The following is a 14,030-nucleotide window of genomic DNA, read 5'->3' as shown; positions in this document are numbered from 1 at the left end:
CAAAGCTGTAGTTTCAGTTACATTCCCGACTGGAGACAGGCTCTAAGTTACTTTCACTGTGTGCGTGCTCATGCGCAGATGCATTTTCCCAGTATATGCTGACTTGTATTTTTCAGCATTAATTTGTTCTGCCTTTCCTATTCCGCAGTCATCTACAAGGATTTCACGATGCTGGAACTCCTGGTGGTCAGTACCTTTGTGCAAAAAATGCATGTAACCAGATCACTTCCAGATTGTCTATAAATAGAGGCTCTGTGCAAAGAGACTGTATGAAAAGAGTTGAAAAATGATGATGATGATTCCTAAATGTTCAGAAGAGCGTAGTTGGTGCTCGTTTTGTTTTGTTCATTCACACTTCTGTAGCGACCTAAGGCTGACTCTGATGGCGGGTTGAAATCTAGCATGTTTTATCCTCTTCTCGATCGAGTTTTGGGGAGTAAAGTCAATGCGCTACAGCAAATTCCACACGTAGCAGATATTTGGGGAAAGCTGCAGTTCTCGGTAGGAAAGGAAAACACTGTTTGTCTGTCTTCTGCCTCGTTTCCCTTAGTCCCTTTGCAACTACTGAAGAGCATTGCTTCCCAGAAGTTAAAGAAGAATCAGTTTTGTCTACTAAGAAACAAATTTGAAGGAGACCATCAAGGATTAGCTGGAAGTGCTGGTAGATACTCACCGAATGATGAGGAGAAAGAACTGTTTTGTTATTAACTGTTGGTTATTAAGTCATGGTCAGGGCAACTTAAGAGATAAATTACTCTTAAAATGTAGTTAGGATTCTCTATATTGTGTGTGTTTCATACTCTAAAAAAGGTGTGAGTACTTGGGGTGGGACAGATGCGTATCGATACGGGCTATATGCGGCAGCATTACAGACAAGTCTTCTCCTGTAAAGTCAATGTCCCCGAGAACTGTGGGCCTGTAGCGGAGGATTAAATTGCTTACAAGATGCTTCAAGACCCAGGAAGAAATGCGTTACTGCCTTTGATACAGGTTTCTGACCTGTATGTACTTGGAAGTGTGTACTGAAGCTACAGGAGCAGCAAGTTCTAGCAGAATTTGAAACAGTAGAATTTCTTGTTGATAAATGGTTAAATAGGTGGAACAGGCCATCTGTGGATGCAAGCAGGGTAGTTGTTAACGTGACATAAATAAACTAGTACGCAATATAATAAAAAAGCAGCTTTTTTGTTTTGCTTTCTGCAACTGTGAACTATGCTGTGTCACATTTGCTCGCTCACTCGTCTTCATGGATTCCCTGCTCTGAAACTGAGCAAGCGGGGAGCTGAGCTCTTCTGTACCACTGTTGCACGCTTAAGGAAAAGCAGAAGGAAAAAACGGAAAATGCTACAAATAACACATTTTTACCTTCGCTGCTCTGTCCAAGCTTGTGAAGTTGGCTTGAAATTCCTTAAACTCTTTTACTGAGTTAATAATGTAGCTTCCAGCACGCTAACGTTTTGTTGTGTTTAATCCCTTGCCAGGACGGGAGCAGTTCCATGGCCTGGGGTCTATGTACTGCAGAGGAGCAGCCGCCGTGATCCTCACGTACGACGTGAACAGCCTCCAGAGCCTGGCGGAGCTGGAAGAGAGATTCCTGGCGCTGACGGACAGTGCGAGTGCTGACTGCATCTTTGCTATTGTCGGAAATAAAGTTGACCTCACCGATGACTGTGCTTTACCACCGGATGAAAATAGACCTGAGAAGTCTGTTGCCAGCTCTGGCTCGAAGGTGCAAAAACAAGTCCGTGCAGAGGATGCGATTGCGCTCTATAAAAAGATACTGAAATACAAAATGCTAGATGAGAAGGATGTTCCAGCAGCTGAGAAAATGTGCTTTGAGACCAGTGCAAAAACAGGATACAAGGTGGACTACCTCTTTGAAACTGTGTTTGAGATGGTAGTCCCAATAATTGTACGGCAGAAAGCTGAGGGGCCACCGCAAACTGTAGACATTACGGACTACAAGCCAGCGAAAAGGACAAAATCTGGTTGTTGTGCCTGAACCACGTACCTGACGTAAGAAAAGCGGAGGGACTGTTCGCTCCAGCAAGCTGAGGAGTAACAAGTGCTTGCGGTTCACCAGAAAGGAAAAGTCAAAGAATAAATAGACTAAAATGGTGAATTTGGAAAAAAAGAAAAAAAAATCTGACCATTAAAGATTTCTGGGAAGCTCTGTGTATGAAAATGGGAATGTGAGTGAAATCATGGAAGAAGACTGGCCAGTTTCCATGGGCTCTGAAGACAAACGGTGTGTTAGTACAAGTGGGAGCAACAACCATTTGAACGGTTTTGAAGGAGTCTGATTTGTAATGACTCGCCATTTTATGTTGCATGGAAATGATCTGTTTGTGTACTCTCGACAGCTTTCACATGATTATCATCTTTCCCTTTGAGATTCTAACTTTGGAAGATTGAACATACGGTACTTTTTTTATTAAGAATAAAAAGAAAATCCAGGTATAATTTATATTTGTAGCTAACAAATCAATTACAATCTTTTTATGTCAGATATGATTGTAAGATTCAGAAGCTGAACTATTAAAATCACTGTGGTTATGTACTATTCATTTGGAGACTTTATTAATGTGAGTTCTCCTTCCATAGTGGGCTTTCATGTATTAACAGGCAGGATCACAGCTCTTGCTGCTCTAATTACAAGTTGCAGGAGAAAGGTTTTTTTCTTTCATTTTCCTCTTGTAATTCTTTTTAATGTGGATAGCAAAGGTTTTTTTGGGGGGAAGGCAGCAGTTTTCTATTTTGTAGCTTCTTTATGGTGCCTAGAGAATACCTGTGTTCTGTCTCCCTTCCAACTCCTCTTTAGTTGTGCTCAGGCGAAGCCACATCTTTGATTTTTAGCAGCAATGCATGACATTACCATCTGCCTGGAGGGACGCGAGGGCTGGCACTTTCTGATGTGAAACTGCTAATGCAGGAGGAAGGGAAGAGAAACTGCCTTTCGCGGAGTAGAAAGGCGGATGAAGGAGCGCTAATGAGGTACGTGGTTCCTCTCCGGAGTGCAGTGAAAAGGAGGGGCGAATTCTCAATACTGCTCCTGGAGTCTCCCAGACCTCTTGGTTACAAAGAACGCATGCAGTGATCCAGGAGCTCACGCTGAGACACCATAACCAGAGTGAACAACTGCTAGCTTTTTAAAAACAAAAAACAAAAACCCAAACCCAACAACCACCACCACCAAAAAAACCCAACACCTCCCCCGTCTGAGTACACAGACCTGAAGCACACAAGGTACACACACGAAGTACAGAAGTTCAAGTCTGCTTGGCACCTTGTGGGCTTTTGTGGTTGGTTTGGTTTTTTCCTGCACCGTGCCTGTGTGTTCAACTCAATGCTGTGCCGATACGGCGCTGAACAAACTTAGGAACAGCTTACGTGAGTCAGAGAGAATTAAGAGGCAACTGTTGGAGGAAGACGTATTGCCTAAAGTTTTACAGACAAAAAAAAAAATTAGCCGCCTAGGAAGATTAGGCAATGTATTAGCCATGAAAAATCTAAATAGTTTGCTGTTGTTGATAGAATTGGTTTTTACAGATTTGTATAACCTCCCCTTGAATTCTCTTGAAACAGTGACTGTGCTGCCTCGCCGGAGCAGCGTGCTGTAAAAATCACAAGCGGTAACTGTGATCGTCCTGTGACCCCTGATGTCCAGCAACACCTGGTAGAGACAAGTTCCTGGTTCTTGGGTGTTTGTTACTGCCACGTGGCTTTTAAAAGAACCTGGAATAGATTTGGCTCATGTTGACTGCAGTATTTTCAATTCTAAGTATTTTATTTAGCGGAAACAAATACTAGTGTGGTTAGTTTGTTTCAGGGCTGCCTTTCAGAGCTACAGCATGGCCAGAGAGCTCGTTTCAAGCTCAGGTAATTCCTCTCTTCATGAATATCTCTAATTATATGTATAACTAATTTAGGTTAGACAGTGTGCTAGCTAAGAACTTTAATTTAATTTTTACTTGATATTTTTTGTGGTGATAAGACTTGTCAAGTTTGGTTCATGTTGGTTACCTGAACATTGCAGGGCATGAATAATGCATTGATTTAATCTGCAACACTGCAATTTAGTGGCTTAAATTGTTCTTCCTAACAACAGATGAAATACTATTTCAGTAGCTCGGCCTAAACAAGCAATTTTGGAAACACAGTTTCCCTCTTGGCTCTTTTTTAAGTGCCATGAAATAAACAAGCGTATTCCTGGTTGAAGACTTTTACTTCGAGTGGAAGGAGCTTTCTGGTGGTGCTTTTCGAATTCCTTAGGTGCAAAGTCATTCAACAGAGGCGGCCATGTGCATTGTATAGAAAAACACTGTTTACAAAATGGAAATCATCAACACATAGAGGTGTAGAAAAAAAACCCAAGGTTTTATTTATGATACAGTGAGGATGGAATGTAATTACAAAAGCCAAGAAACACCTGAAGTAGGAGTGAGGTGAACTGTTGGAAAAATCAACTATCATTGCTATAAAAGTCTCTTTGATGTCATTTTTAAGCATTCAGGTATATCATCAGGCTATGCAAACAGGAAATTTGCAGCTGATCCTTTTTTTTTCCTCCCCTCCCTTGCAGTGGTGACAGACAACTTTGGGCTGAATTGCGGCTTTCTACAGAAGGAAAGAGCTAGCTGTTCTGGCTTGGCATGCGATAACCTCCTTCTCTATGGGGATGGACGGTGCCAAATAAATGCCTGCCTGCCTCCCCCTTTGCCCCCCCAAGGCTGGCTGTGTGCAAGGTGGGATGGTGGCCGTCCATCGCCAGGTGTGCCCCACTGCCAGGACCGCGTGCCCTCGGACAGACAAGGGGCAGGTCGGGCAGTTCTGCCTGCGAAGGCCGTGTGGTGTGGAGCAACACGCTCGCCTGCAAAACCAGCCCGAGGAGCAGGAGCTGCTCCAACGGCACCGGGTTCAGGTGCAACGCAAAAACCAAACGGCGCTGCTGCTCTGTGGGCAGCGTGAGGCAGGAACGTCCACACCCCGTGGAGCAAGAGACCTCTGTACTGATCCTTTGGCCTGGGGTATGTCTCGAAAAAAAATCATCCGGCTTGCTCGTACAGTCTCCTAATCAAAGCAGGAGGAGTTACGTTTTGTGGTCACTGTGTTTGGGAGGCCCGCGGGCTTCTCTGCTATTGCCAAGCAGTTAAGTGCTAAAGCATGGTGAGGCTTGAAAAAAACCAACTATAATAAAAAGGTGGTTGTTTTGGGTGTGTTTGAAATGCCCAAGCATAAAATTCTAAAATCAAAGTTAGGTTTCAGTGCTGGACGTAAGCACTCACCAGAGTATATTTTCAGTAGTTTGCAAGGGTTTAGCACTTTGAGCACCCTGTGTTAATTTACAGAACCGAAGCTGTTAGCGTTTACTGTTGTGACAAATACAGTAAATAGAAAAGATACATATATTATCTTAAAGTAAATGCAGTGTTATCTGACCAAGGTAACCATTTATCACTGAAGTTTTTTCATGTTTCAAAGCTGCAAGTATTTGTATAATTTGGCAAATGATGTAAGGTTAGTCTAGCAAAAAATGTGTATATATCCATATACTAGGAGAACACAGCACTAGCTCTGTGTGTTAGACTTAATTTGTGTTGCAATTAATTTGCTTTTACAGACATTTTTAAAAACTAATTTTCCATTCAGCTGTTGAGGTAATAAGTTAAAAAAGCACCAACATGATTTATTCAAATGTCTAACCATCACAGAAGGTTCCACTGTATAAGAACTACGTGATAAGCGGGTTCCTTATACTGTGAAAGACTTCTATAAATTTTTCATACAGACTTGACATCTGCTGATGTGGCTTCGGATGAGTCCTGCCTTGAGTGTATCAGCCGAGGGCTTGCTTTGGAAGGGCTGGTCGATGGTGGTGAGCCAGAAGCTGTATTTATTTGCAAAGTAGTGACAGGTTCCGCGTGCGCCATTGCATTCGATGAAAGGCGTCGCTCTGAAATCTTCCAGGCAGCTCCCAGGAGAAACCAGGGACTGTCCTCCACCTTCATCCCCAGCAGCAGTGTGCTAAACCAGACAAGGAGGGCAGCGGTCAGAGTAGAGCCTTAGGCAAGGCTGTCAAAAACTTACACGTGGGAAAAGAGAAAAACCAGTCGAATGGCTCCTGGTTCGTATCGCCAGAGCCGAGAGTCGGCTAGTCCTGCAGCTCTGCAAGGCTTAAGGGGGTATGGCTACGATTTACATAAACAAAGGAGCTAGCTCATAGGCTGATGCCACTTTAAACTCTTCTGACAAGCATCTTTTCTATAGTTAAGGTTTTCACTGTTGGACGTCTTAGAATTGGAGAATCAGTGGGGTGGGAAGGGCTCACAGGAGGGCACCTGAGCCTCGGTCACTCCAGGGCACCGTGGAGTTGTCCATACATACCTCCAAGGACGGAGTGCCCCCAGCCTCTCTGGGCAACCTGTTCCTCTGTTTGGTTACCCTCGCTGAGGAGAACTTTCCACCATATACCTGACTTAAATCTCCCTAATTATGAAGTCTGTCTTACTCTGCGTCGCAGATGAGGAACACTGTAGAAACAAAATTAGCTTCTATACAAATAACGAGGTCTCTCTATGGCATATTCTTTGACAGCAAATTACAGCAAAATCATGCATCCTGACACCACTCAGCTGCTACCTTTGACACACAGTGTGGTAACGAACTGAATGTTACTTTTCTTCTGTCAAAGGCACTGCTAACAAAATGGGCATTTCCTCTGTCCCTTTAAGAGCTGTACAGCTGGTGGGGTTTTTTTAATGAAGCTGTTTAATTTTCTGTTAAAAACAGAAGGAATTTGCAATATAAAAGAAAGCAGCTGGAAAATAAAGTTGCAAAATAGGTTTATAAATGTAGGGAGAAATCTGGGCACATCCAATATGTTTGCCTGCCTATGTTTTAATAAACACACACCATACTCTAAAAGCGCAAGCTGTAACTGGCTTGGTTTATGCTGCCAGAGGCCTGCTGTGTTCCTATGAACAAGTAACAGAAGCGGCCACCTTTTAACAGAGTAAAGGACCCTGAGCTCTGGCTGATGTTACATGTTGCTAAGGTTCAGATAGTTGTTTTTTAACAAACCAAACCAAAACAATTCCCTCCTCCCAAAGCCGCCCCCCCCCAACCCCAAAGCTGCAGCCTACCAGCTGCCTTACAAATCTGCCAGCTTCGCTAAGCTATGATGTTTAGGAGCAAAACCATGCCAGCATCCCTCTAGGAGGGCAAACCATTTCAGCTTTGAGGCCTTCGTGGTTGGAGCGGGCGAGCAGTCAGTGAAAACTGCACGGGCTCGGGAGCAGACCCGCCTGACAAGCTCCAGCTCCGGGCCTGTAACATCGCTTCATATTTATCCTCTGCTTTTATAGGATGCCTGATAGGGGACTGCCCTTGCTACATGAAATCTTACTGACTTCTACAGCTGTTTGGGCAGGAGCCCACCATGCCTCCCTTCAGGAGTGTACCTTACCCAGGGGAAGGGGGTGACAGATTTAAGCCAAGCAAGAAAAACAAGATGTATGCTGAGATAGGTGTGCTGTACTCCTTCCACAGGTGTCCAAGAAGCAAAAAATGTGTAGGGCAAACAAACACTTCATTTGCTCCAAAGGCGAGCTGGGAAAAATGTAAACACTTCTCACTGTATGTTCCTTGGTGCTGGCAGACTTTGTCCTGGCAAAAAGTTCTTGCTAAGGTGACAACTTTGCTCTTAACAATGCTCAGTGTTTACACAGGGCTTTGCAAACATTTAATTAATTCTTGGCATTCTTGTGAAGTAACTATGAGATTGGTATCAGGGCTTTTTCCAGAAGCAACAGAAAGGTCAAACATAGGGCTGGCGCCCTCTCAAAATGTGTGAGTGGGTGGTAGATTTTTTTCTTTCCTTTTTTTCTTTCCTCCTGTATCAAAATGAAAAAATATCAGATTTCCCTTTACCTTATTTTCCGAAAAATTTCATTTTTTGGCTTTTGACAGACAAATGGTTTGTGGGTAAGACTGACTAGTGTTCTTCTATGACATTTTCTGCTGTAACACCTCCCTGCTCTTTACCACGTTAAGCCCTCCACTGCCTACATGATCCCTCTGTACTGCCTTGCAAGAAAAGCAGGTCAGGCCCTCCCGTAGGTTTTCCACTGCACACCTAACACTCAGCTTTTCTGTAACATCCCACTTCCCAGTTATAAGATCACAAGATCCAAGAGATCCTATAAGCTGCAGGATATACAGCTCAGCTCTTGTTGCCATTAGAGATACAACACTGAAGTTTAATTTTAAAAATGACAGGAGAGTGTCTCTCTTTCCAGACTAGGTGAAAGACTTTGGCTTCTAAATCTTTGACCAAGCATCAATGATTTTAAGTTTTTAAAAGAAGGGGAAAAGTTTTGTTGTTTTTTTTTTTTTCCCCTTAATAGTGATATACATAAGTAACTTCCAATCTTTAGCTGTGAAAATGCTTTGTAGACTACTGTCACACATCAGTGCAATTTTATTTGTTAATCCACAGCTGTTCATGTGTTCTGTTCCTACACACTATTTTGTACATAAAGTAAGGACTTCAGATGCTATTCTGACAAGAGGCAATTTTCTCTCCAATTCACAGAAATTTTGCTTCTCCTGCTTCCTATAAACCAGTTTTGTAGTTCCTTGGTTCCCCAGTATGATGCATGGTTTTGGTGTTGCTGGCTCCGAAACAGAGCAGCCTTCCTTGTATCTAAGACTCAAACTTAAAACCTAGTGCCACATAAAAACGTGACGCTGCAGAACACATACCATAAGGAAGGAATATCCAATCCACAAACTGCGCCAGCCTTCAGGGCAGTGAGGAATAGAAGCTTCTTGGCTATGGACAGCAATTGCCACAGCTGGGGCCTCACAAACTGAGCAGCGACTGATATACGGCCTAATGTCGTCTTCTGCCACAGGCATCATTGGAAGAGGTGCTGTAGTTGAGAGCCAGTAGGATTTATCATTTCGATTTGCATAATAACAAACGTCCCCAGGGTTACAGTAGAGGAATGGCATAGTACTGAAACGAGCCAAACATGAGCCGGCCAGCCCTGTTAAAAAACGAAGGAAAAAAAAAAAGATGGCAATTATTCTCACAGAAGACTACGCACATTTTCAGTTTCCTGCCCCTTCCCGTGCATGTGTCCCTAAAACCCTGTGGCCCAGAATGTTTCGCTGGCTTTACAGGCCTCCTTGAACACCACTAATGACTTGCAGGAACTCTCTCGGGGCAGCATATGCAGACACACCATTTGAATCTTCTCATTTTGGTGTTTCCTAAGCCCGTTTGCTGAAGTCCCAGCTTTCTCTAAGTTGAGTATGTATTTTCTGGTTTTTTTTGTTCTTTTCAGCCAGAGAGCTGGAATTGAGGCTGCTGCCAGCAATACGTGCACGTACCTAGATCCTGGTTGTGTGCCTTCTCTTGTCCTTCAAAGTACAGTAGGCTGTATCCACTCCAGAGTTTGTTCATGCCAACCGGGCACATCGGCTCTTGGTCGGACTGGCTGTGCTTCACCAGCAAGTAGCCCATGCTAACGCTGCGACCCGGCATGCCGGGCAGCCCGGGGCTACCGGGGCGGCCTGGCTGACCTTAGAAGAGAGGGGGAAAAGAAATAATACAACTTACTTTCTGCTTCCACAAATGCTCTGATGCTAGCTGATATTCCAGCTAAGCCACTGATGAACCCAGCTTAATTTCATGATGCCTCTTATGGTAAGTAATTGTTAAAAGATCTGTAGTTCTAGAATTACAGCAGTTGCTTGTGAAGTAGATCAGTGCTGGATCAGGCTCCCTGGTTTCTAAGATGATGTACTGCGCTATATCAGAGCCAGGCAAAGTCACACATGAAATTCTGATAGATTTGAGCATTCTTTGTACAATACAGATGAGTATATTTTTCCTTTAAAATGTTTTCTTAGTCCAAGATTAACCAATGGTTTTTGAATTACTTTCATTTGCTTCATAGAGTTAAAGCTATGCTCTGCAAATACCTTTTTCTCTGTGTACTTAACTAATTAACATAGTAATCATTCTGCTCTTTGATTAGAGGACGACACTGGTTATCTCTTTTACAAATATGTTCCCTTAAACATCATCTATCCAAATATCACCTACCCAACCATTCATTTCCATGAATTTAACTGTTAGTAGAACACCAGGCTGAAATACTTAAGAGAAAACCAATGTAAAAATACACTCAGATCAAAACAAACTCACTCACATGAGTGGACTGACCTCTACATCCATCAAAACTTACTCTGAAAATACTGCTTTAAGATAAATCTGTTAAAAGTTAGTTAGTTGTCCCTTATAAAGACAAGACAGAAACTTTCTCTCTCCTCCCATCCAGTGATGTAGTAACTACAGAACAATTTACGGCAGTGAAACAGGAAAGAGGGAAGAAGCGCTGTGCAAAATCGCTTACCTTCAAATCCCACTGGACCCTGAAACCCTGTTGCTCCTTGTTCACCTCTGGGGCCGGGAGGAGCTGTGATGCCACCCCTGCCCTGGAGTCCCGGCTCTCCAGGTGCGCCTCTGAAACCTTGCACCAACAACAGGTATAAGCACAGTGACTGCAGAGGTTAACAAAGCGTGTAGCACGTTGATACATGTGCTCTACTTGTATACGTTTGGTCCTACCCGCCAGGTTTACCAATTTATACTAAAGGCAAGATCCTATGGCTCTCGCTCAGGCAAGGAGCACTGACTTCATTAAAAAAGGCTGCTGGGATCAAGACTACGTGAGCCCTGTAACCCTCACCTTTCGCTCTTGCTCTCACCACGCCTCTCTGATGAGGCTTGCAGCAAGAGGTGCGCTGCATCGGTCCAGGCATCACTAACACTACACTCCCTGGGTTGAGAGCACGCCCACAAGGATGGGCACATTTCCACCAAAGATGTTCAGTCCTGATACAAGTGAGATCTATATCTGATGTCGCTTTGGCTATGTGAGTGTTGTGGAAGTTTTTTCCTGTTTTGCTTATGTTCTGAATGCTAGGAGGAGGAGGAAATCCAAGCCCTGGCTTTGAAAGACCAAAATTTGACTCTCCTTTCCGACTTACGGAATTCAAAGTAGAAGAGAGCCAAAGCAGCGCTCTGGTGGCCTCACCCTAAGGGGAACTGAGCTTTCACTCTGAGTGTGCAATTCCTACCTGGATCGCCTGGTGGACCCTGAGGTCCCATATCTCCTGGGCTTCCTTGAGGTCCTGTATTTCCAGGGAGACCTGGTGAACCTTGCTCAGCAACCAGCCTTGGAGGAAGAGGGGGCAGCCCAGGAGAGCCTGGAGGGCCCTGAAAGCCTGTGATTAGAAGCAAGATGAGATAGATTAAAAAAACCCCTGTATTTTCCTGAATGTGCTTTCACCCACAGATCTGTCGCTGTTACTTGGCTGCATATGTGAGAGGGACTGTGGTCTGCAACTTACTACCTTGCGTATAGCAGCTATATTTATTATACCGGGGGAATGTGTCTGAGTATGGGGATGTCTTCTCTTGGACAGCACACAGATAAGCAGACAGAAATGAATCCTGCTGCTGCTCCCTCATGTATGACACAGGAGGCTAGGACGTTCCCCCCAGACAGCCAACAGCTCTCTGAGGTGCAGCACCACCTTTTGATGGGCTTCAGGAGACACAAATACATGATGGTATAGATGGAGTGAAGGATTTTAAAGATATTTAGAAATATCTAGTATGTCTACTCTAGAGGGTTAGTTTAGATCAGGAATTCTTCTTTTTTCTAACCCTGAAAGTGGCTCTGATTTTGGAGTTGGCACCTCATACAAAATAAAATCATAAAGACAAAAGTTGACTGCCCATGTTAAATTCGGGCATCTGTCCACTGGAATTTGCCAGGGGTCATACAGAATCATGCAGGTTGGAGAGAACTCTGGAGGTCATCTCACCCGACCTCCTGCTCAAAGCCGGGCCAGTTAGATCAGCTCTGTGGAGCTGCAAAATGAGTAGTTTAGAAAGGCGTAATGCATCTGCCTGCTCTTACTCACCAGTTACTCCTCTATCCCCTTTGGGTCCGATGGGTCCTAAATCACCTGGAAATCCTACTGTGCCCATAAAGCCGATGACACCTTGTTCACCTTTACGACCTTTAATGACAGGTGGCATTAATGCATTTCAACAAAGATCAAGTGAAAGCAAAAGTTGAAAAGTTGTGTTATTAAAGTTGCTCTGGCATAGGAGGTTCCCCGGCCTTGGCCAAGTTCAGCATTTCCCATCCTTACCTTTTGGTCCAGGGTACCCGGGAATGCCAGGTGTCCCTGCTAATCCAGGATCACCTCTGCTTCCTTTGGGGCCGATTTGTCCACTCACACCTGTTTGTCCACTTTCTCCTTTGCTTCCTGGTGGAGCCGGTATTCCAGGCTGCCCCTGTAGTCCTGGATAGCCTGTTTAGAGCACATATAGATTGTCATCTATTTATACTTAAGACCTGGGCACAGGAGAAAGTCACAGAACTATCTAATTGCATCCCATCAGGTTTTATTTCCTTAATTTAAGTGGTAGGCTAATAGCTCCCCAATAGACTTACTCAGCACTCCTGCTCTCAGGCTGGCATACCCTCCTGCTGCGGCGGCAGGGGAGTCGGAGCATGAAGCTCCCACAAAGCACAGGGTCATCTCAAGCCAGATCTCAGCAGAAGTGGGGTGCCTGCTGATGTACAGCCTTCAAGGAGCTATTCCTTCCCCAGCAAATGCCCCACTTCACTAGGTGCCTCCCTGCTTTATCCTAAATTCTCCAAGTAATTAGAGAGAAATCGGAGAGCAGGGAGTACCTGATCCAGTGCCAGGTGGTAAATACGCCAAGGACTTGCTCTTCCATGGATCTTAGTGCTTCAGTTGAACGTCTGGATACAAATAACTACTTCATGCTGTCTTGGGCATTATGGGCACAGCTTCTTGTTCCAGAATTACGTATTGCTTGAAGCTAAACCTGGCCAGTTTCTCTTCAGTTAACCTCTGCTGCCTAAGACGATGTTTGGACCTTGTTTCCCAGGAGAGAAGGACTCACTAACTAGGGTTTTGAGTGAGGCATCGCTCATGCTGCCTGTTGGAGGTGGAGCACGTGTGCAGACGAATGCAAGATGCATGTGGCAAAGACCAAGCCATGCCTGTCTCACCATTTTGGCTTGGAGATAGTGTTCCTGTTCCCACTCTCCTGACTGCTTCTGGTTTTGTTTTTCAATCCAGTGACTGCCTGGGGAGTGGGAACCAGTATGCTAACGTTCTCTTTCCATTTGGAAACCTAGGTATTTTGTTGGTTTTCAGCTGGTTTGCCTCATGCAAGTTTTTGCCGAGTTTACATAAAAATTTCCATGCACGACAAAAAGATGATAGTGCGACACTTGCAACTTCTGCTACAAGCTCTCTGCAGTGGCACTACAGTTTGAAATGACTGTGCAGTCCAACAAGCTCCTAAATACAGAGAGCCAGAGAGTGGCTCTTTCACATGTGTGAGACAGGCAGGCTCATAGCATGGGCTTTTAGAGAGAAGAGCTAATGCTTCCCAATGTAACTTAGTCTGCATGATAATTTCACATAGGAAAAGTTTGTAAGTGATTAAGAAAATATTCCATAGACTTGCAAGTCTGCCACAGACCTCAGATTTTAAAGTAGTAAATTAGCATAATGCTTCTGAAAGTTGTTAAGAGAATTTTGGATTATTAAATCTGTTATTTGCATGAAAATCAAGCCCTTCCATCAGGACAACCTGGAAGAACTGCCTTTTGCTTTCAAGAGGTCTGTCCTTATTATCTTGCATACCATTAGTTCTGTCCAACAATTATTCACACTTTAGTGTTGCGTTTAACAGGGATATTTCACTGAACTGAGACAGAAATAACAGTGAGTGCTGCTGCTAACCCAGTACTTAATCTTCTGTTGTTGTCTGAGGGTACAACCTTGTACTTAATCTTTTACTGTCGTCTGGTGGGAACAAAGCATGAATTACCTGGCACCCCGTCGAGACCTGGGGAGCCTTTATCACCAGGATATCCTGATATATTTGAAATCCCAGGAGG

At 44.1% G+C, this 14,030-nt stretch overlaps 2 protein-coding genes across 2 annotated transcripts in view; one reads left to right on the top strand and one right to left on the bottom strand.

Annotated features, from left to right (window-relative positions):
• Positions 1-1,484: 1,484 nt before the first annotated feature.
• Positions 1,485-2,111, top strand: RAB20 (RAB20, member RAS oncogene family). Its single transcript, XM_009694628.1, has one exon. The coding sequence runs from the start codon at positions 1,511-1,513 to the stop codon at positions 2,000-2,002; it is 492 nt and encodes a 163-aa protein (XP_009692930.1). The 5' UTR covers positions 1,485-1,510; the 3' UTR covers positions 2,003-2,111.
• Positions 2,112-5,665: 3,554 nt separating this feature from the next.
• Positions 5,666-14,030, bottom strand: part of COL4A2 (collagen, type IV, alpha 2) — a gene marked incomplete at its 5' end in the record, with an annotated part of 28,791 nt that continues 20,426 nt past the window's right edge. Inside the window, 8 exon segments of the mRNA XM_009694629.1 lie at positions 5,666-6,024; positions 8,764-9,050; positions 9,397-9,588; positions 10,425-10,541; positions 11,152-11,298; positions 12,004-12,102; positions 12,238-12,399; positions 13,961-14,030. The exon segment at positions 13,961-14,030 is cut by the window's right edge and continues 14 nt beyond it. Of these exon segments, the coding sequence (XP_009692931.1) occupies positions 5,770-6,024; positions 8,764-9,050; positions 9,397-9,588; positions 10,425-10,541; positions 11,152-11,298; positions 12,004-12,102; positions 12,238-12,399; positions 13,961-14,030 (1,329 nt within the window).

The sequence above is a fragment of the Cariama cristata genome, unplaced genomic scaffold (assembly GCF_000690535.1).
Source record: "Cariama cristata isolate BGI_N322 unplaced genomic scaffold, ASM69053v1 scaffold11382, whole genome shotgun sequence".
NCBI classification, from domain to species: domain Eukaryota; kingdom Metazoa; phylum Chordata; class Aves; order Cariamiformes; family Cariamidae; genus Cariama; species Cariama cristata.
This window is presented reverse-complemented; position numbering and strand designations above follow the sequence as displayed.